Raw genomic sequence first — 22,823 nt, 5'->3', positions numbered from 1 at the left:
GGTTGCGAACCTGCGTAACCGGTCTGAGCAGGCCAAGCAAGCCGGTGTACCACAGGATCACAGTGACATGAAAATATTAAACGCGCGAATATCAATTCGAACGTGTAATAATGTACTAGTATCCGAAAGGGCTAGCCCATCAGTCATCCGTGTTTAACATGACAAAACATGTAAAGTAGTTAGTTACCTGATCGGAAAAGCTCCTTGCCATGTGCGCCAGTATGGCGGCCGCGCGCGGGTGCTCCGCCCCGTGCTCCGCCACCAGCCACACGGCCGCCGCGCGCGCCGCCGCCGCCAGCCTGCCAGACAGCGCTTACTCAACCACGCACGCAACCACGTAATAACGCACGCAACCATGTACTTTCGCATGCAACCACGTACTTACGCACTCAACCATGTACTTACGCACGTAGTCACGTACTTACGCACGCAACCATATACTTACGCGCGTAGTCACGTACTTACGCACGCAACCACGTACTTAGTACGCACGCAACCACATACTTACGCATGCACGTAAAATTATGTACCCATGCATACACTTACGCATAATACGCAATTACACAGAGTCAAGTATCAATAAACTTTTCCTGAGTGTCAAAATCCATTGGACTATAGGTTTAGCTAGATTTTTTTAAAGAGGTTACTTTAAAATAAGTTAACGACTGACCACCTAAGACTAAAATAGAATACGCTTGAATAGTAAGTGCCTATTCACTTTATGACAGGGGCAGCCCCATAATAACCCCGATACTAGGGTTGCTGAGGCCTAATCAACCCTGGTCAGGGTTGCTATTGAGCCGCCAAAGGCCCCTGATATGGCTTATGTAACGACCTCTTACATCAGCAAATAGTAACCGGGACCACGGTTTCACGTGCCTTCCGAAGCACGGATCATCTTACTTGCGGACAACCACGTGATCAGTAGTGTCCTTATAAAAACTAGGGATCACACAGAGATTTTTGGGATAGGTCTCCATCCGCCGCGGGATTCGAACGCGGGACCTCCGGATCGTGAGCTCGACGGTCAACTGGACTACAGAGGCTGGTAACAACTAATGGGAAGTATAATAGCCGGGTACCTGTCCTGCCGCAGCAGGCTGGCGGCGCGCGCCACGGCGGCCCGCGGCTGGCCGCAGCCTCCCCCCACCACACGCTTCACCACCACCACGGCCTCGCACACCACCCACTCTGCACAACAAACTCAACTACACATTCCGGCCAACTAGTTAATGCCATCTGCGGCAAATCGACAATAAGTAAAAAAAAAATACTACACAAGCTGCTTCAATCGCGCCTTTCCTTTTCGGCGGATAAGAAAATGATAAGTATGGTAAAGTCTGAAGTTTAGCAAATGCAGAAATAAATCAGACTGTATATTTGGTCCCGAATCATCATCATCATCAGCCCATTAACGTCCTCACTGCTGGGGCACGGGCCTTCCCTATGGATGGATAGGGAGATCGGGCCTTAAACCACCACGCGGGCCCAGTGCGGATTGATGGTTATTAACGACTGCTAATGCAGCTGGGACCAACGGCTTAACGTGCCTTCCGAAGGACGGAGGAGCTTGAAATAAAAACATTTTTTTTTGTGGTCACCCATCCTATGACCGGCCTTTGCGAAAGTTGCTTAACTTCAACAATCGCAGACCGAGCGCGATTACCGCTGCGCCACCGAGCTCCTCATGGTCCCTAATATAAAACATCATTGAGGGACACTAGCCTCCTCCTCCTGTCTGTGGGTGCACTAGCCTCCAACACCATGCGAGTCTATGTGGTGACTGTGTCCTCATGTACAACACCATGGTGTGGAATCAGATACCCATCGGTATCAGCTCAAAGTAAAATTAGGAAGTGTATGCAGGAATCGGGCCCAAATCACAATAAAAAGACAAAAAATATGAAACTAAATAAAAAATAGCAACACCACAATGTGATGTGTTCGCTGATAGATGGTGGAGTGTATGGACAGAGAGCTTGGCTTTTTCGAGAAGGTTGCGTGTTCAAATCACGTCGGGGTCACCAGAATGTTCGTCAGGTTATATTTTGTGAAGTCGTGAACCGTCGAATGACAGATTTGGGTGAATATCAAAATGTGACAAAGGAGATCATCGGCTCTCCATACTTTGGCCGGCCCAAATTTGAAAGTGCCGGCCAGAGAAAAAAAATGTGTCGAACCTTTCAAGTAGATTGCTCTGAACATTTTTTACTATGACACCAAACGTGTATAACCATTAGTTTGGCTTTAATTGGATTTTAAAAATCACGATTTTTCATACATTTTGTAAAAAAAAATATTATGTCCGTTGGGAAAAAAAGAAATACAGGCGTATTACAAAGGACCGTTAGAACATTTATTAGTATGGCGCCTAACTTCTATGACCATTATTTTGACTTTTATTGGACTTTCCGTTTTGGTTAATATGTTAAAATGCCGGCAATCGAAAAAAAATACGTCGAATCTGTCTAATAGTTGCTCCTCAATATTTTTTAATATGACACCAAACATCTATGACCATTATTTTGACTTTTATTGGAATTTACGGTTTAGTTCAAATGTGAAAAGTGCCGACCAGCAAAAATACCATTTAGAGAGTATCGAGTAGATGCCTATTAACATTTTTTTCTATAGCACCAAACGTGTACAATCATTAGTTTGGCTTTTAGTTTATTTTAAAAATCTTGATTTCTTATTTATTTTGTTTAAAAATAAAGTGCCTTGGGCAAAAATTACGGTACGGCGGATTACAAAGGACCTTTAGAACATTTAATAATCTGGCGCGAAACATTTTTGACCATTATTATGACTTTTATTCGTCTCTCTTTCCGTTTTGGTTCAAATGGGAAAATGTCAGCCAGCGAAACAAAATAAGTCAAATCTTTTGGTAAATTACTTGAAAGGTATTTTTTTACTATATTACCAAATGTAGACTTTGGCGTTTATTGGACTTTTTAAAAAATCTTTTTTTATATACATTTTAACAATGACAACAAGCAGAGCTTTCCCAATGACTAGTTATTAGTCAGATAAATACTTTGTGTTATTGTTTTGTGTGTTGTTAGGTGAACTTCTATATTAATACTATCTGATTTTAGATACGACGTTGGCTGTAGTTTTTGCATTCGACTCAACGTTACGGCCTAAGTTTAGGTTGAATTATGGTATTGATTCATCTTGATCGTAGATGGTTACCACCCTCCAAAGATAAGCTTGCCATCTAGTGACGAAACTCGTATTTTGGCATGACGTCTGAAGAAGCTGTTAGGGAAGACAGGAGTTCGGGCAGTTATACTTTGCATGTATGCCGATCACAATGTCCTGGTGCTACTCGGCCGATATAGCACAGTACCTCACATTTATTAAAAAAAAATAAGCTTCTAAAGCGTGTATCACCATCAGGTGAGATAGTGGTCAAACGAGAACCTATTTTTGATTTATAAAAATGTGTCCAATAACGACCACGATATTACGCCTTTACCTGCATTATCGCCAGATAAAACTTTTTTCGCCAAAGTGTAGGTATCTATGAAAACTCCAGATTTTGGAGAAATCTAATTGAGTTCAAAATAGTGGTCATAGACGTTTAATGTCATAGTAATAAACATTCTGACGATCCTTTAAATAACGCGCCTGTCATACTTTATTTTATAACAAAATAAATCAAAAATCGAGGTTTTAAAAATCCAACAACAGCCAAACTAATGGTCATACACGTTTATTGTCATAGTGAACAATGTTTACAGGTCTTCTCGATAGTTTTGACATGTGTTTTTGCTGACCGGCACTTTTCACATAGAAACTAAAACGTAAAGTCCAATAAAAGCCAAAATAATGGTCATAGACGTTTGGTGCCATAATAATAAATGGTCAAATGGATAAGTTTTAACGGGATATACCAATATTGTTTCTTGGCCGGCACTTCACATTTTCACCAAAATGTATGAAAAATACAAGTTTTTTTTTTAATTCGAATAAAACCGAAAATATTGACGCTACAGCTTTGGTGCCATAGTAATAAATGCTCAGACGGATAAGTTCTAAGGATATATACCATTTTTGTTAATTGGCCGGCACTTTACATTTTCACCAAAAATGTATGACAAATACAGTTCTTTTAATTCGAATAAAACCGAAGATATTGACCCTACAGCTTTGGTGCCATAGTAATAAATACTCAGACGGATAAAATCTAACGGAATATAGCAAAATTATTTTTTGGCCGGCACTTTGACTTCTGGGCCGAAATCCGATGATCTCCTTTGGTGGCGAACTTTCATATTAAAATTGGGTTCCGACATGAAAAAGGACCCAAAAGGATCCTGGGTTCCAATTTTTCACGAAAAAATAATATGAAAGTTCGCCACCAAACTTGACATTTTGATATTCACCCAATTTTATTCCCGGCAACAACAGTGTTGCCAGAAGTATAATATTCATTCACAAACCAGTAACGAAACGTAACATTTAATTATATTATTTAATCATTAAACTATTAAATAAGTCGTGCCTTCCAGAATGCCAGAGACTTACTGATGATGTACTGTTTTTTTTTACTATTATTATTATATTTTTTGTGTGATAGTATACCTTTCAATTTTATAATCGTATTTTTTTTGTTTTTCATGTTATTTAGTCTTTCTTTCTCCTTTTTCATGCATAGTTTATTTTGTATATAAAGGTTTTATTTATTCAGAAATAATAATAATAAAAAACAGAATGTAAATCCACCACAGGCTTCGTCAGATTCGGATTCGGATTTTGTATATTAGTTTTTATATATTTTTCTCGTCATACAGCGCATTAGGTTACACTGTAATGTTGTACGTACCTTTATAAATAAATAAATATTTAGGTATACTTGTAAATCGGTGAAAAGTCGCCAGTACGTCGGTATTCTACAGACCGCACTTCGGGGAGTGTGCCCACGATCTACACGAGCTCATACCACCATGCCCCTTTTATCTTCAGACTTCCAGACGTACGGCCGGGTTCCATCCCTATTTGGTGGACATCCCAACTATTCGCACAAAGCGCTTCGCATCGTCCTTCATTATGCGCACTGCTAGGGAGTGGAATTCTTTGCCGTCTCCTGTATTTCCGAATGCATATAACCCGGGTGCTTTCAAGGCCAGAGTGAACAGGCATCTTCTGAGCGAGCGAGCTCCACCTTAGGCCTCGTCAATGCCTTCGGGCAAGTCTGGAGCCAAGAGCAAATCCATCAAAGGTAAAAAAATAAAAAATAAATCTTCGCTTACCATCTTTACTGGACAAAAGGTGTAGCAGTCCGTTGAGGCAGGTTTCAGTTTCCGAATGTATTGTTGCTGCTAGTCGACCTATTGCCTGTATGGTGGCTCCGGCGAATGCCTTATCACTGCTTGTCACATAGGTCTGGAACTCTCGTAATACCACCGCTGCACTGGCTTCTGTCGCCAAATTGGTAAGGATCTCCAGTTTGAGCAGCTTTATATGCGTAGCATCTGAATTCCGCACGAAAAACGACTTCAGAAATGGCTCGAAGAGTGACTGGAAATATAAACATAGCATCACACTGTATTCATCATAATTATTTTTTAAAGAACGTCTAGGGCCCTGTGCCGAGGAGGTTGTGAGAAGCTGCAGTAGTTTTAGGCGGATGATGAGACGTTCGTTATGTACAAATTGACGATTCAAAGTGTAACTATGTTACCTACTGAATAAAGATATTTTTGAATTTTGAATTTCCAAAGGCAGATAGGTGTATTTAGAATTGGGTAGTTTCCTAGGTCAAAGATATATTATGAATTTCTGATTACTAAATAAAGACATGGAACTGACTAGAATGACAACACACATCATTCACACGATGACATGAATGAATTTAGACTGGAATGGAAAATGCTACACCGAAGAGCGTGGCTCTTAAATTGATGATGATGAAATAAAGACAGACAGAGACACACACAGAGACAGAGAGAGTTGCTTCTATGCTGTTCTGGGAGCAAATAAAAAACATAGAAAACGTTCAGCTGCTCGTCTTCCCGGGCATGTCGTAAAAACCGACAGAGGGATTGTCCCCTAACTGGTGATGACGATGATAAATTAGAAGCAAGCAGCAAGCAGGAATATATATACAGGATGTTAGTGACATCGTAACGAAAACTTTGAGGGATGATTCAGACCATGATTCTGAGTTGATATCAAGTGGAATTTTCCGTCGCAAAAGTATGGATAGGAAAATAATTAAAAAAAAATTCATGAATTTTTTGACAGGAAATTCCACTTGATATCAACTCAGAATCATGGTCTGAATGATCCCCCTCAATATTCGTTACGGTGTCACTAACACCCATACCTACTTGTATGGCTACCGTATGTACTTGTACGGGGTGTAAGTGACATCGTAACGAATACTGAGAGGGATGATTCAGCTGATTATTCTGAGTTAATATCAAGTGGAATTTTCCATCGCAAAAGTATAGAATTGAAAATAATTTAAAAAAAAAAAACTAAAAAAAATATCGTCGATAACTTGATACACAATAAAAATTATCTTATCTTATCTTATGATATCGACTCAGAATCATGGTCTGAATCATCCCTCAAAGTTTTCGTTACGATGTCACTAACACCCTGTATACAGTTTATTAAAAACACTTCACAAACAGGATAGGAATATACATAGTTTACAAATACGCAATTCACAAAATAATCAAGAATTAGCGGGCACGGCCCTAAACAGTATGATACACTTGTTGTTTTTATGAAGGTCGGGGATGCAGTGAGTCAAAAAAGTGTAAAATGAAAGGAAATGCGGAATGGAATGAGAATTTCGTAATTTAAAATGATGACGGTCAGAACGAAAGGCCAGTATGTGCAAAGTTTGTACTCTGCTACAACACCATTCGCCAGCTATGCTTAAGTCCCATGTAACAGGGGGCGGGCCCATAGGATATTTGACAACTCAGTCATATGAGATACTTTTTACGAAACATCAAAACATTTTTTCTATGGAATTTGTATGGGAGTACTGTCCTCTGACGTCATCAGTAAAAACGGTCAAAGTCGTAACCGGGACCAATGGCTTAACGTGCCTACCGAAGCACGGATCATCTTAATTACGGACAATCAGGTGATCAGCCTGTAATGTCCTTAACAAACTAGGGACCACAAAGTAAATTTTGTGATATGTCCCCACCGGGATTCGAACCCGGGACCTCCGGATCGTGAGCCCAACGCTCAACCACTGGACCACGGAGGCCGTTTCGTCAGTCCGTCTACTTTTTTTGATACACGTAATTTACACGTACTTATAACTTGTAGCTTCTGAACGTGTAGACTTGTAAGTTTTGATAAACACGACTCTGGTAGCATAAAATGTAACGAACCCGTTTATTGACTGTGAGTGAGGCAATGGCGTTGAGAACCACGCTCTGCACCTCGACGGGGGCGCGCAGGAGGCGCACCATCGCCTTGGCTACCGGCGGAAGCTCTTGGGCTGAAAACATCACAATTAATAATGCCATAACTTATATAGAATACATCATCATCACCAGCCCATTAACGTCCCCACTGCTGGGGCACGGGCCTTCTCTATGGAGGGATAGGGAGATTGGGCCTTAAACCACCACGCGGGTCCAGTGCGGATTGGTGGTTATTAACGACTGCTAATGCAGCCGGGACCAACGGCTTAACGTGCCTTCCGAAGCACGAAACATAATATTCGTTAGACGATGCATGTGATGGGCCTTTGGTGTAACCCAGACAGCGGGTTGATGAGGTCATTGCCCTCACAGCTCACACGCAGGCATTAATCAATCAATCATCATTTATTTATTAACATTTATACATTGATTTACCACTACCGTACAGACAGCTCTTGATAGCGTTTTTGTTGTTGTCCAAAAAGTAAGATGATCCGTGCTTCGGAAGACACGTTAAGCCGTTGGTCCCGGTTACTACTTACTGATGTAAGTAAGTAGTCGTTACATGAGCCATGTCAGGGGCCTTTGGCGGCTCAATAGTAACCCTGACACCAGGGTTGATGAGGTTGGTACTCCACCTCACAACCCACACGATAGAAATGCTGCGAAAACTTGGCGCTTGTTTAGCTATACATTCGCAGCGGTATATATATTCAATAAAATGTCAAATTAAGAATGTACGCATCGTCCTATCACATATATTAGCGCGTGGTGCTTCGTAACACGGTCGGGTTATACTGCGACTCAGATTGACCGGGAGTACTTGTTTTAGTGTATTTTAAACTAAAATAATTATTTGGATGGATTTTACTGCTCAAATTAAAATGTTTATACTATGATAACATGCACAATGTCATTACTCGTTAGAAATATGATGTTCTATCGATCTTTTTTTCGCTTTGAGTTTCTATTTTTGCAAGTTTTTACCACGCTCTTCCCCGTGTTGCCAGTTCGGCGCCTAATCGCGCACTGAGGTAAAGTACTGTCAACGTCGCTATATTAACAGTAACTTTGCGTCCCACTTTTTGAGCGCTGATGTTCAATCTACGGGTAGTAGTAAATCTATGCATTTATACTTTTGATGAGATTCTAATTTACCTATCTTTGATAAGAGTGCAAGAAGCGAAAGTGGCGTGTCAGGATCGTAGTAAGCGGAATTCTGTGGTGTCTGCCTACCCCAATGGGAAATAGCCGTGAGCTTACGTATAGATGATGATGATAGAAGCACCTAGGCAGTCGGCCAGTATGGTAGTCGCGACTGATTCGAAACTGACTCATTGCGTTGCTTTTCAGTTGCTACTGAAATTAGAGCTTCTCTATGTTTACCATCAGGCATAGTTGAGCCAATATACTTGGCCAATATACAGAATGTTAGACACATCGTAACGAAAACTTTGAGGGATGATTCAGGCCATGATTCTGAGTTGATATCAAGTGGAATTTTCCGTCGCAAAAGTATGGAACTGAAAATAATAAAAAAAAAACACAAAAATTGTAATTATTTTTCCGACAGGAAATTCCACTTGATATTAACTCAGAATCATGATCTGAATCATCCCCTTCAGTATTCGTTACGATGTCACTAACACCCTGTAAGTATATAAAAAAAGATTACTTATGAAGAGTACTTATGTATTCACTGTGATTGTTCTTCAAAACATGCTTATAATTTGCAATAAAATTGAACCTAGGCTAAGTGCTTAGTCTAAAAATAACGTGAATTTAATTAATAGTTCAGTGATTTTTTAAGTCAAGTGTAAAGTCTATTTATTTATATTGTAAACTGTATTTGTTCAAAATTTCTTGTTACATACATACATACACAAACTCACGCCTATTTCCCACCGGGGTAAGCAGATACTATAGAATTCCATTTGCTTCGATCCTGACACACTTCTCTTGCTTCCTCCACATTCATCAATCGCTTCATACACGTACGCCGGTCCAGAGTAGATCGTATTAAACCTTTTCTAAGGACATCTCCAATTTGGTCATCGTAAGTCCTTCTTTCTTGTTTGTGTGGTAAATAAATAAATAATGTTCATTTACCTGGCCCGCAGTGGTAGAAGAGTTGTGCCACAGCCATGACGACACCAGAGTTCCTGCTCTGCAGTAGAGGTTTAGCTGCTCTCAAGAGTAGTCTGTGGTCAGGGTCTAAGGTTGGCGATCGAGTCGGATGCTTCTTCGGAGTACCACTCTCACTGTCCGAATCGTAAAACGGCTTGTCCGAATCACTGTCGCTTGTGTATGTCTGAAAATTAATTATATTAATTACTATCTATACTTATAATAAATCTGTAGAGAGGTCAATTCTGTACATTAAATATTTTTTAAAAATAACTATCAGGGGGTGATAAGTGATCGATACTGATGCCAAAAATGCAATCAGTAAAATTTTTGTCTGTCTGTCTGTCTGTCTGTCTGTCTGTCTGTCTGTCTGTCTGTCTGTCTGTCTGTCTGTATGTTCCTTATAGAAACAAAAACTACTGGACGGATTTTAATGAAACTTGGTACAATTATTCTTCACACTCCTGGACAGGTTATAGTATACTTTTCATCACGCTACAATCAATAGGAGCAGAGTAGTGAAGGGAAATCCTTTTGTATGAAAAATCTAAACCACTCAAGTTAGACGTTTGAAATTTGGCATGCAGGTACCTTAGATACCGTAGAGGTGCACTAATAAAGGAATTCCCGAAATTCCCACGGGAACGGGAATTAGCGGAAAAATCCTTTTGTATGAAAAATCTAAACCACTCAAGTTAGATGTTTGAAATTTGTCATGCAAGTACCTTAGATACCGTAGAGGTGTACTAAGAAAGGAATTCCCGAAATTCCCACGGGAACGGGAATTAGCGGGAAAATCCTTTTGTATGAAAAATCTAAACCACTCAAGTTAGACGTTTGAAATTTGGCATGCAGGTACCATAGGTACCGTAGAGGTGCACTAAGAAAGGAATTCCCAAAATTTTCACGGGAACGGGAATTAGCGGGAAAATCCTTTTGTATGAAAAATCTAAACCACTCAAGTAAGACGTTTGAAATTTGGCATACAGGTACCTTAGATACCGTAGAGGTGCACTAAGAAAGGAATTCCCGAAATTCCCACGGGAACGGGAATTAGCGGAAAAATCCTTTTGTATGAAAAATCTAAACCATTCAGGTTAGATGTTTGAAATTTGTCGTGCAAGTACCTTAGATACCGTAGAGGTGTACTAAGAAAGGAATTCCCGAAATTCCCACGAGAACGGGAATTAGCGGGAAAATCCTTTTGTATGAAAAATCTAAACCACTCAAGTTAGACGTTTGAAATTTGTCATGCAGGTACCTTAGGTACCGTGGAGGTGCACTAAGAAAGGAATTCCCGAAATTCCCACGGGAACGGGAATTAACGGGAAAATCCTTTTGTATGAAAAAATCTAAACCATTCAAGTTAGATGTTTGAAATTTGGCACGCAGGTACCTTAGATACCGTAGAGGTGCACTAAGAAAGGAATTCCCAAATTCCCACGGGAACGCGAATTAACGGGAAAATCCTTTTGTATGAAAAATCTAAACCACTCAAGTTAGACGTTTGAAATTTGGCATGCAGGTACTTTAGTAAACTTAAAGCTTAGTTGCAACAGGATATTACAAAATTCCCACGGGAACGGTAGTTAGCGGGAAAAAACATTTGTATGAAAAAATCAAATCTAAATAAAAGGAGAAACTGACAGACTCAGTGACTGACACATCAACGCATAGCCTGAACGGCTAAACGTAGGCATTTGAAATTTGGAAGGAACATAGCTTAGATACCGTAGAGGTGCACTAAGAAAGGAATTCCCGGAATTCCCACGGGAACGGAAATTAGCGGGAAAATCCTTTTGTATGAAAAATCTAAACCGCTTAAGTTAGACGCTTGAAATTTAGCATGCAGGTACCTTAGTTAACTTAAAGCTTAGTTGCAACAGGATATTGCAAAATTAACGGGAGTTAGCGGGAAAAAAACATTTGTATGAAAAAATCGAAACCGCGTAAGATAGATGTTTTCAATTCAATTCAATTAAATTATTTATTGCATTCCATGTAGTACAATGGGGTGTTACATAGGCATAGGAACTAAAACATGGACCCTGTAGGGCACAGCAACGTTGAAGGGAAGAGAGGAAGTGTGTATTAAAATTAAAACTCAATGAACAATCAATTAAAAAAAAAAAACAATTCAATCAATTGATTGCATGCATGCATACCTTAGTAAAAATAAAGTTTATTTTTGGCTGTATTTCAAAAAATGGGAGTTATTGGGAAAAAAATTGTATGAAAAAATCTAAACTGCATAAGTTAGATGCTTGAAATTTGATATGCACTCCCACACACACAAAGATCTCTCTCTTATATAACACGCCACGCGGACGAAGTCGCGGGCAAAAGCTAGTAATTAATAATTGTATTGAGGAGCTTGGTGGCGCACCGGTAAACGCGCTCGGTCTGCAATTGTTGAAGTTAAGCAACTTTCGCAAAGGCTAATTCCAATTTAGAACGACACGATTTACTGTATTTTTTTTTTGATCATGGTTGTGGCGTGTGTCGCGGACTCGGCCTTTCCAACCTCTTTCTTCTATTCCGTGGGCGTGCCAGTGACCGGGTAGCGCGAGCGTCGCGTCACCCCCCCTCTGGCTGCGCTGGGCGCGCTGTCGCAGCTAGCACGACGACGAGACTACACGCTAGTTAGTTAGGGAGCCTTAACGGTTCTAACCTCATTATTGGGGTCCGGGAAGCAAGTCTTGGCGTAGACCGTGAGCACATTGAGCAATGTTAACTGCCCCCACTCGTCCACGTCAGCCAGCAACGAACATAGTTTCCTGCGAACACATTTTTTTAATTTTAAGGGAAGCTCAAAAGAAAAATCGGAACCCGTTTTAGGATTACTTTTTTGTCTCGTCCTCATAAGCCGGCAACGAACATAGTTTACTGGGAACACATTTTTTTAAATGTTTTAGGGTTCCGAACCTCAAAAAAAATAGCGGAACTGTTATAGGACCACTTTGTTATCCATCCGTCTGTCTGTCTTCTCGGGAACGCGTATCAAGTTGACATTACCCCCCTTATGCTTGCGGTCCATTGAAGAAGTAAAAAGAACCAAGTTTTTAAATCAACGCAATCCAAAGATATAGCCATTTTAATCTTATTCAGACAGGTTGTGAGAACCTGTAGTAGTTTTAGACGTATGAGACGTTCGTTATATAAAAATAGACGATTCAAAGTGTAACTATGTTACCTACTGAATAAAGATATTTTTGAATTTGAATTATTTTGGTACATTTGGTGTGGGAATCAAGGCCTAATTCTTTGATAATTTTATGGTAGTTTGTACGGAACCCTTGGTGCGGGAGTTCGACTCGCACTTGACCGGCTATTTTTAAGGATACGTTTGCGTTTGTCCACAATCTCACCTGATGGTATGTGATGATGTGGTCTAGGGTGGATCAGCAAATGTCTATTCACTCTAGCCTTGAAGACCACCAGATTATAAGTTTGAAAAACAGACGACGCCCGATAGTCATAATTATATTTGCTTATTTTCTTATTTATTGTAAGTAAATCCCGACACTTTTTGTTGGCACGATAGTTCAAAGTATTTATAAGCGTAACTTAGGTACTGGCAGAATATCAGTGTTGCTAAGAGTGGTAATTCTACTATCCTTCGCAACAACATGCTGAGTCAGTCCCTTTTCCCTGGCAGTGTATTTTTGATTTGTATACTTATCTTTATTTTCTCTACTATTGTACTGCACTGTTTTGGGAATAAAGTTATTCTATTCTATTCTATTCTAGTTCCAGTCCCTTGCTGTTCGCATCAAACAGGAAGAGGCAAAACGTTTAGTGCGGATTGGTGGTATATCTGTCGTGGCCAGATCATAGAATTGATCATTTCATGATGTGCTCGATCATTTCATGAAATAGAACATCATTCGTTAGCCACGTCATGATGTAGTTTGGCCAGATCAATGAACACAAACGTTGGCAACCATATCGGAAAATTACTAACATTATCCACCGATAGTGGTGCTGGTGTCGATTATATTTAAAACTTGATTGATATTATAATCGATGGATCAATGTAATTGTACAATTTTCCATATCGAATAGGTACATAATTTTAATCGACTATTCGCATTTTTATTACACATAGCATGGACACCGCCTACATTAACGATATGGCCAAACGTCGCGTCGATTGATTTATCATTAAAAGTTGACGTTTCAACGATATGGTCAACTTAAGTTGGCCATTTCATGAAAAATTACCATTTACCGGTTACCATACAACCATAAAGTTGAAGTTGAATTACCATTTCATGAAATGGTCGAACACATCATGAAATGATCAATTTTACGATCTGGCCACGACACATCCACAACATGAGGATCTTTTTTTTTGACGTGACTTATTGTAGATTTGCATTAACTACTTGGCCGGACAAATGGGGAGCGCTGAAGGCTCTCACCCGATACAACGTTTAAGACAACAGGCCTGAGGGTGCCCAGTTGGGCGCGAACCTCGGCTCAGGGCGTCGTCTGAGAGGAAAAATATTTGAAAGAATTAATCGACCCTAGTGGGTCGATAGCGATAAGCGCTGAATGAGGAAAATCGTCGACCACGCAGGTATCGGGGTAACAACATGAGGATCGAATTCCTGCCGACGTATTGTTATCCGTCCCTGCAAGTAAAGTTACCTGTAACTCTTATGTATAAGGCTCATACGGTCAGGGCACACTTCAGAGAACGCCATGGCGGCTGATCCAACCACCAATGGTGCTTTATCCGACAATAGCTTGTCTATTATCGACACCAACTCTTCCTTCTGATCGGGATCCAGACTGTAACAAGAAAACATATATTGTTTTAAGTTTACGCGGTTATTATCATAATTAAAGCACATCCCGTGATCATGGCACTTGCAACAGTGTCGAAATATCGGGAGTCTCATATCTCCATTTAAACGCGGTAAGAACCCGATATCATCTAATTTTATTTTAAGTTATATCTGTCATTTTCTTATCCGCCGAAAAGGAAAGGGACGGGTAATCGACAAGCATAAAATTTATGGAACACACGTCAATTTTAAGCACAAATCTAAATCAATCGTCTAAAAATTTTACATCAGTCAATAACCCGACACAGTTAAGTAGACAGGACGTCAAACGGATTGCATACCAGCGACGTACCTTTTTGATTCGCCCGGGTTATTCATTCATTTACTCATTCTTCCTAAAATTAAGAGCTGTGTCCCTTTCCTTTTCGACGGATATGAAAATGACGGATATAACTTAAAATAAAATTAGGCGGTGTCTGCAGGAATCGGGGCCATTATGTGCTTTAATTAAGAAAACATACATCAAAATAAATAAATAAATCACCATCACAGCGTTATCCCGTTTTCACAGAGTCCGCTTACCTACCCTGAGGGTAACAGGTCCGGTTTTTACAGAAGCGACTGCCTGTCTGACCTTCCAACCCGCGACGAGTAAACCAGCCCGATACAGGTTAAGTCACATACCTCCGAAACGCATTTTTCGGGATTGTCGATTTCCTCACGATGTTTTCCTTCACCGCTGAGCATGTGACAATCATTTATGATCCAAACATGAATTCAATTCAGTGGTTTAGAACTCGAGCCGGAATTTGAACCCATTACGATGGAAGTTACACCTCCGAACACAAAACCGAATATTCAGCGGGTATGTTTAAGAACGTCTAGGGCCCTGCGCCAAGGTTTCTTTTGCAGCTTCTTTTCCTGGGTTATACAGGTTGTGAGAAGTTGTAGTAGTTTTAGGCGGATGAGTAGAAAATCAAAAAGAGTTCACGAGAGAGAGAGAAGAGGAAGAAGAGGGAGAAGAGTTCGAGAGTTGAGGGGTTTGAGAGGGTTCGTTGAGACGTTCGTTATATAAAAAGTGACGATTCAAAACGTAACTATGTTACCTACTGAATAAGAGTGGTTAGGCGCTTTTGTCGCGCGACTGAAGCGCTGCACAGCGAATCCCTGCACATTACAGCGGCTGTAGCCCTGCTAAGTCGCGACGCGTATCTGCCACCGCTAGCTTGAAGCGCTGCAGTCGCGCTGCTGTCGCGCGACTGTCGCACTACTCAAATATATGTATGGATACGAGTCTGCTGCAGCGCGACAAAAACGGCTTTATATGAAAGCGCTCTAAAGATATTTTTAAATAAATAAATAAAATAAAATATCTTTATTTCAGACCCTAAGGCCCATATAGAGTTAGTACAAAAGACTTACAAAAACTATGTTACAAACACAACTTAAAAAGTAAAGAAATTTTATTTTAATTCATATACCGCTTGGTCCCTCCGGGGGCATTAGGCGCCAGCACATGAGCTTGTACTCAGTGCTTCAAGATGGAGCCATAGGGCTTAACAACGACCCTCAGGATGGTGTTGGCACTCCCCGCCCCCTGCGCATCAGTGACGCGGTTCTTTTGCGAAGAACTGTGTAAAAATCATCTGTTTGCGCGCAGGCAAGTAGCGAGGTTTTTGAATTTGAAAATACCTGTAAAGCTTCGGTATGGCGTGAGCGGCAGTCTTCCTGACGTAGGGGCTCATGTCGCTGGCTGAGTCCCGGATGGCGAGCATCACGATGGGAACGATCATCGGCACCCGGATTGAGGATAGCACTCGCAGCGCCGACGCCCTGATCAGCTGATTCGGATCCTAGGCCAGAGCAAAGCACAGCCGCATTAACACACACTATATCTAGTCTTTTAAAGATATTTTTTTATTGTGCATAAATTTAGGTACAGTTATAAATAATAGTTGCAGTTATAGTTGCAAATTACGTCTCACAAAATTTTGCCTTTGCAGGTATATGTATACACATTTCACACAGGCAATGAAATAACATACATACAAGAATAACTATTAAAGAATACCTATATACAATGGATAAGTAAGTCTATGAAATTATTTATTTTTATTTTGGTGCAATAAAGTGTAAATGAAATGAAATTCAAATTCAAAAATATCTTTATTCAGTAGGTAACATAGTTACACTTTGAATCGTCAATTTTACATAACGAACGTCTCATCCGCCTAAAACTACTGCAGCTTCTCACAACCTGTATAGCCGGGGAAAAGAAGCTGCAAGAAAAACATCGGCACAGGGCCCTAGACGTTCTTTAAAAAAATAAACATAAAACATAAAATATTGGTATACAATTGAGTAATTTAGCTGCCTAATATCAGTTCTCAGACAGTTAATCCCATGCATTCATATCTTCTAAATAATCATTAACTTTATAATAACCTTTTTTGTAAAGTTTTTGTTTAACTACTGTCTTAAAACAGTTGAAAGGCAAATTCTGAATGTCAATGGGAATCTTATTGTAAAAACGTATACATTGCCCCTTAAAAGATTTAGTAATCTTATGTAATCGACTGACTTGTAAAGCAAGTTTATTTTTGTTCCTGGTATTAACAATGTGCCGATCGCTATTTTTTGCAAATAATCCTATATGTTTTTTTACATATATTAAGTTTTCAAAGATATATTGTGATGCCAAAGTTAAAATATTAATTTCTTTAAATTTATTTCTAAGTGACATCTTGGGTCCCAATTTGTAAATCGCCCGAATGGCTCGCTTTTGCAGAACAAAAATGCTGTTCATATCTGCAGCATGACCCCACAGCAAGATGCCGTACGACATTAGACTGTGGAAGTAGGCAAAATAAACTAATCGCGCGGTTTCTACATCGGTTATTAAACGAATTTTTTTGACCGCGAATGCTGCTGAGCTGAGCCTTTTGGACAACTTATCAATATGAGGACTCCATTGCAACTTAGCGTCCAAAGTAATTCCCAAAAATACAGCAGTATCCGTGAGGTCCAATTCCTTATTTTTTACAATAATAGAATCGAGGGGCCTACTAACATTCGATAACGTAAAATAAACATATTTTGTTTTATTTTCATTAAGTAGCAGGTTGTTTACAGTAAACCAATCCACTACCTCTGAAATGGCGTTGTTTACATCGTCAAAGGAATCTTGTCGTCTCTTTACTTTAAAAAGTAAGGAGGTATCATCTGCAAACAGCACCACCTCATGTTTTACAAGACTAGGTAGGTCGTTTATGTAAACTAGGAATAGAAATGGACCTAGAATTGAGCCCTGCGGGACGCCTATAGTGACGTTAGATCCACACGATCTGGAGCCATGCACATCAACCCTCTGAACGCGGCCACTAAGGTATGACTCCAAAAGAGCGATGGCATTATCAGTTATTCCATAGTGACGAAGTTTCGCGATCAAGATATCATGACAAACGAAATGAAATGAAATGAAATTTGAAATGAAATTTATTCGCTCTAGAGTGGTACAAAAGATCTTAAATATAAATTATATCAATAAAAGTCCATCACTCAACCATACAGCGTGCGAATATTAATATTAAATTATTTATAATTAAAGGAACATTTAATAAATCTGTCTTAAAAAAAATTAATTAACAATAGATATTTTAAATACACAAAAAACAATTAATTTTAATTTAAATAAACGGCTGTGACTTTAAATTTAAATATTCTTTCACTGAATAAAAGGTATGGTGTATAAGAAATTTTTTTAATTTACTTTTAAATATTGGAAATGGTAACTCCTTTATAGTAAATGGTAAGGCATTATAAATTTTAATACACATACAATATACATTATTATTGGTTAGAGTTAAATTAGTTCTTGGCATATACAATAAGTTCTCATACCTTTTACTGAAACAGTCCATGTCTTTCCTAGTTTTAAATAAGTGTGGATTCTTTTTTACAAATAAACAAATCTCTTCTATGTATATACATGGCACTGGCAGTATGCTGAACTTTTTATACAAAGGCTTGCACGAATCTCTGAATTTAGCTTTATTTAAGGTTCTTAAACATTTCTTTTGAGTTAGCAGAACTCTTTCAGCGTCTACTGAATTACCCCATAATATAATTCCATAAAGTGTAACAGCCTCCGTGGTCTAGTGGTTAGAGCGTTAGGCTCACGATCTGGAGGTCCGGGTTCGATTCCCGATGGGGACATTGTCGAAATCACTTTGTGAGACTGTCCTTTGTTTGGTAAGGACTTTTCAGGCTTGAATCACCTGATTGTCCGAAAAAGTAAGATGATTCCGTGCTTCGGAGGGCACGTTAAGCCGTTGGTCCCGGCTATTAGCCGTAAAAAACACCTCCACCAACCCGCAGTGGAGCAGCGTGGTGGAGTATGCTCCATACCCCTTCCGGTTGATTGAGGGGAGGCCTTTGCCCAGCAGTGGGACGTATATAGGCAGTTTATGATGAAAGTGTATTTGTATTGTATTGTATAAAGACCCGGCCAAAGTGTAACCACACCCTGGACACTCCGTATAAAAATTCCATTCCCAACGTGTCCTGCTTAACTAGTAAGTGCGAGCGAGACAAATAGTCCGCGCGCGCTCCCCCTTTCTCCTTAGCAGCTTGCAGCCGTTTAAGACTCAAGGCAAGACCCGGATGTGAGGTAAATCTAGAATTTGGTGTGGGGGTAGGGTTGCCAGGCGCCCAGCTTTAGCCGGACATGTTTGGCTTTTTACGGTGTCCGGCCAATATTCGCGTGTTACGCTTGACCGGCTTTTTTTTAGTGGCCATACCTGAAACACTCACTTCTAAAATAGTCAAGCCATACTATGGTGTGGCTTGACTACGCCATATGGTATGCCATATGGCGTCATAGTCTAGGCTATGGCATTATGCTGAGGTGGAACCGTTTCGGTATACATTCATAATTGTATTATTTTGTTTTAATATGTGAAAACAATAAGTATGTCGAATAAATATTTTTTCTTTCTTTCTCTTTCTAAAAATAAAGGTTTTTTTTTATACCTACGAAGACGAACCGGGTGAGGGCCCGGGCGGGCAGAGGCGAGCGGAGCGGAGCGAACATCTCCGGATTTTAGGGCACAATGTCCGCTTTTATAGAGCGGAGTCCAGCTTTTGTATTTTAGCACCAGGTAACCCTATGTGGGGGCGGAGAGTTACCGTCTTCTTCCATAGTGTGGATTGTGAATTGGATTACCAACCCCATCAACCCTGGTGTCAGGGTTACTATTGAGCCGCCAAAGGTCCCTGACATGGCTCATGTAAAAACTACTAACTTACATCAGTAAGTAGTAACCAGGTCCAATGGCTTAACGTGCCTTCCGAAGCACGGATCGTCTTTCTTTCGGACAATCAGGTGGTCAGCCTGTAATGTCCTCTAACAAAACTAGGTATCACAAAGTGATTTTCGTGATGTATCCCCACCGGGATTTGAACCTGGGACCTCCGGATCCTGAGCCTAACACAACAAATCACTGGACTAGGGAAGCCGTTAAGTTATTGTTTATTCTGTTTATGCTGTGTTACCTTAAGTGCTCTCTGGAATGTGCTGATCGAGAGTAACGCCAGGTCCTGTTGTTCCTCAGCATACCTCACCAGGTACACATACACAAGCTTCTTCACTTCTATGTTTTTCGACACAACATTCTTCACTACTGCCGGGAATCTGTAATTTTAAGAGTATGGAGAAATTATGACTAATAGGAATATAGTATAGAATTTAAAATAATATTAAAAAAAAACATTAATTTTCCAACGGAAAATTCCACTTGATATTAACTCAGAATCATGGTCTGAATCATCCCTCTGAGTAATCTGAGGGGGATGACTCAGACCATGATTTTTGGTTTTGTTAAATTGATTTGTAGGTAGAGTAGAGACAAAAATAACAAATATGAAATGAAGAACACCTTTCAGACACTTATTCTCATATTGATCACAAACAAGTCACACACTTACAACTCCGATGCGTCTCTCCCTTTAGCGATCATACCAATGATCCTCTTCATTGCTTCTAGTTTAAGAGAGTCCTTCGATCCGTCCAGCATTAGCTTCAGATCGTCATTTCTGGAAACATATACATTTTATTTAAATAAATAGAGCAGAGGGATATAGATTCAGAGGGGTAATGCTGCCAGCCTGTTGGGCACCTTGCCTCGATGTGACGCATTGGAGGAGGTGTTTTATTTATAAGATGTGTTTGTTTTGTTTTTAATTGTTAGTTATCAATTAAATCAATTAATACAAAACATACAGTCAAAAAAAAATATATATATATGTATCTGGACTGTTGTATGTTGTTATAGTGTAGGTAGTATCAAAAAAATATTTTTTTCAGATTCTGTCACTAATTCGAGGGTAATTTGTTACTGACTGTGAGCTCACACAATAAACATGTCAAATTCGTAATTTTGAGTATTTATTTAATAAACAAATCAAAGACTTTATAATATGGACAAATGTTACATACACATGATGAGGTCACAGGATCAGGTCTAGAATAAAAAAGTGGACTAAAGACATCACAGGAAAGGGAAACCAAACAAAAGGTGGGAAGACGATCTACCACAAGGTTGGAGAAGGTCAACAGGCCTGTGAAATAATACGTCCACTTTAAATCACTTCCAACTTTTATTGTCGATTCCTTCAATTACAATAGGTGTACTTATCACTATACCGACCCGGACGGCAGTCAGCGCTCGACTGACTCTCCCACTCCGCACAACCGGCCTCGAAGTAGAGGTACGAGTGGGGTGACCAATGAATGCTCAGTGCCACCTGCCATGAGTCCGTACTATTGACCATTTAATTAAATACAATATAATAACAAATAATTAAACGTAAATTAAATTAATGATATCTAAACACTACAAGGCTAGACAGGTGTGATTCAATAAGGAGGAGGCCTATGTCCAAGGACAGCCCGACATATACCACCTTAGAAATAAAAAAATAACCTGGGACGAACATGGGTTTAAGTATTTGACAGTCAAGCAAAATTTAATCATTTAATCCAATCATCATACAATTCGACTGAACTTTGCTTGGCTGTCAAATACTTAAACCCATGGTATGCGCTGTATGGCCGGTTGCGTATTGGATGTTGTTCGCATTGGATGATGTTGTTTTTGCCTTACCTACATTGTCGTACATCTTGTAATTAAAAAGATTAACCCAAATGCTGCTTGTTACCTATTCCTTGGTATAAAATTCTCAAATATTTATTGATGTATTGTAAATGTAACTTTCCAAAGTTAGCATAGTTATACTTAAGGTTTGTTATATAAACATTTGCTAGTAAATACAAATACATATATTTTTCTTCTTGTATCGTTTCTAAAAGGCAATAGCCGCCGATGAAATGTTATATTATCTAAGATTGTTATTTCGCTGACAATGTCGCGACATGTACTGATTATAATATGTGAATAAAGAACTTTTACAAAGAAAAAAACAACTTAAACCCATGTTAATCCCTGGTTTATTTTTTATTTGTAAGGTGGATAGAAAATTAATTAATAAAGTGAAACTATGTAATAATGATGGTGAATAAAGGCTATTTTTATTTATATTTATTTAATTATCTGGACAAATGTACAAAGAAAACCACCATACAAGCAGGCTTATCTTTTAACAAACAGATTTCTTCCAGATCACCTACATATATGACAAGAGAAACATCAACGTCATTTCAAATATCAACACTTTTTTAATCAAAAAATACAGTTCCTGAACTAGGAAAGAATAGTTTTTTTTTTTGTATCTAACAACTTCTAAAAGTAGCAGTAAGCATGAGGTTTTATCAACCAGTTCCCAGATCTGAGAGGATGATTCTACTATTAAAAAAGTGTTAGTGTGTTCAAAAAAATGTAAGGATTACTTACTCCTCCATAAATTGAATGTTGGCAAGTCTGAATACATACTTTACAAAAACTATAGATAATATCTGTTATGGGCCACTTTAGCACAATATTTGGATGAGCAGAGGTGCTGTTTCAAATGCGTATCTATTTCACAACAAAAAATCCTATTGCGGCTGAACATTTTAAAAATATTACAACCATTATTCTCGAGTTCCGAGACTTGTTTACAAATGTATATTAATTACTCTACTTCAACGTTTCGGCTGTATTTGTAGTGGCCACGTTATGGAGACACAGAAACCGTCATGTCTATGCATAACAGAACAGCTTGTAACAACTTACTTCTTAAAATCGGGTTGAAAGAACGCCCCTGATGCTGGATCATTTGCTGGGTACTCAACCTCGCCTGTAACCACTTTATCGTTATAAGAAGTGGTTCCAGACATTTTTAACAAAACACGCGCACACGCTACACTAAAGTCAATAGTTATTATTGAAAAAAACAGTGAATTAAATCAAGTAAATGGTATTTCTTATTGAAAGACAAACCAAGTGAAATCGAAATCTCATTTTTTGTTGACGTGACGTTGCGGAGCTGTCAAAATACTGTC

At 39.3% G+C, this 22,823-nt stretch overlaps 1 protein-coding gene across 2 annotated transcripts in view; it reads right to left on the bottom strand.

Annotated features, from left to right (window-relative positions):
- The window catches only part of LOC126370843 (AP-3 complex subunit beta-2), a 33,089-nt gene extending 10,266 nt beyond the window's left edge, over positions 1 to 22,823 (bottom strand). The window contains exons 1-11 of one of the 2 annotated variants that reach the window (XM_050015916.1): positions 22,555 to 22,823; positions 20,309 to 20,416; positions 19,877 to 20,015; positions 16,016 to 16,176; positions 14,184 to 14,327; positions 12,202 to 12,307; positions 9,513 to 9,714; positions 7,368 to 7,477; positions 5,259 to 5,526; positions 1,083 to 1,191; positions 188 to 299 (exon numbers count right to left, since the gene is read on the bottom strand). In XM_050015916.1, the coding sequence (XP_049871873.1) occupies positions 188 to 299; positions 1,083 to 1,191; positions 5,259 to 5,526; positions 7,368 to 7,477; positions 9,513 to 9,714; positions 12,202 to 12,307; positions 14,184 to 14,327; positions 16,016 to 16,176; positions 19,877 to 20,015; positions 20,309 to 20,416; positions 22,555 to 22,658 (1,563 nt within the window). In that variant the 5' untranslated portion in view covers positions 22,659 to 22,823. Of the gene's footprint in view, positions 1 to 187; positions 300 to 1,082; positions 1,192 to 5,258; positions 5,527 to 7,367; positions 7,478 to 9,512; positions 9,715 to 12,201; positions 12,308 to 14,183; positions 14,328 to 16,015; positions 16,177 to 19,876; positions 20,016 to 20,308; positions 20,417 to 21,030; positions 22,529 to 22,554 lie in introns of those variants that run through there. The other variant, XM_050015917.1, reaches the window with a different exon arrangement.

This window comes from Pectinophora gossypiella, chromosome 11 (genome assembly GCF_024362695.1).
Source record: "Pectinophora gossypiella chromosome 11, ilPecGoss1.1, whole genome shotgun sequence".
NCBI lineage: Eukaryota > Metazoa > Arthropoda > Insecta > Lepidoptera > Gelechiidae > Pectinophora > Pectinophora gossypiella.
Note: the sequence above shows the minus strand (reverse complement) of the source record. Positions and strands in the feature narration are given on the sequence as shown.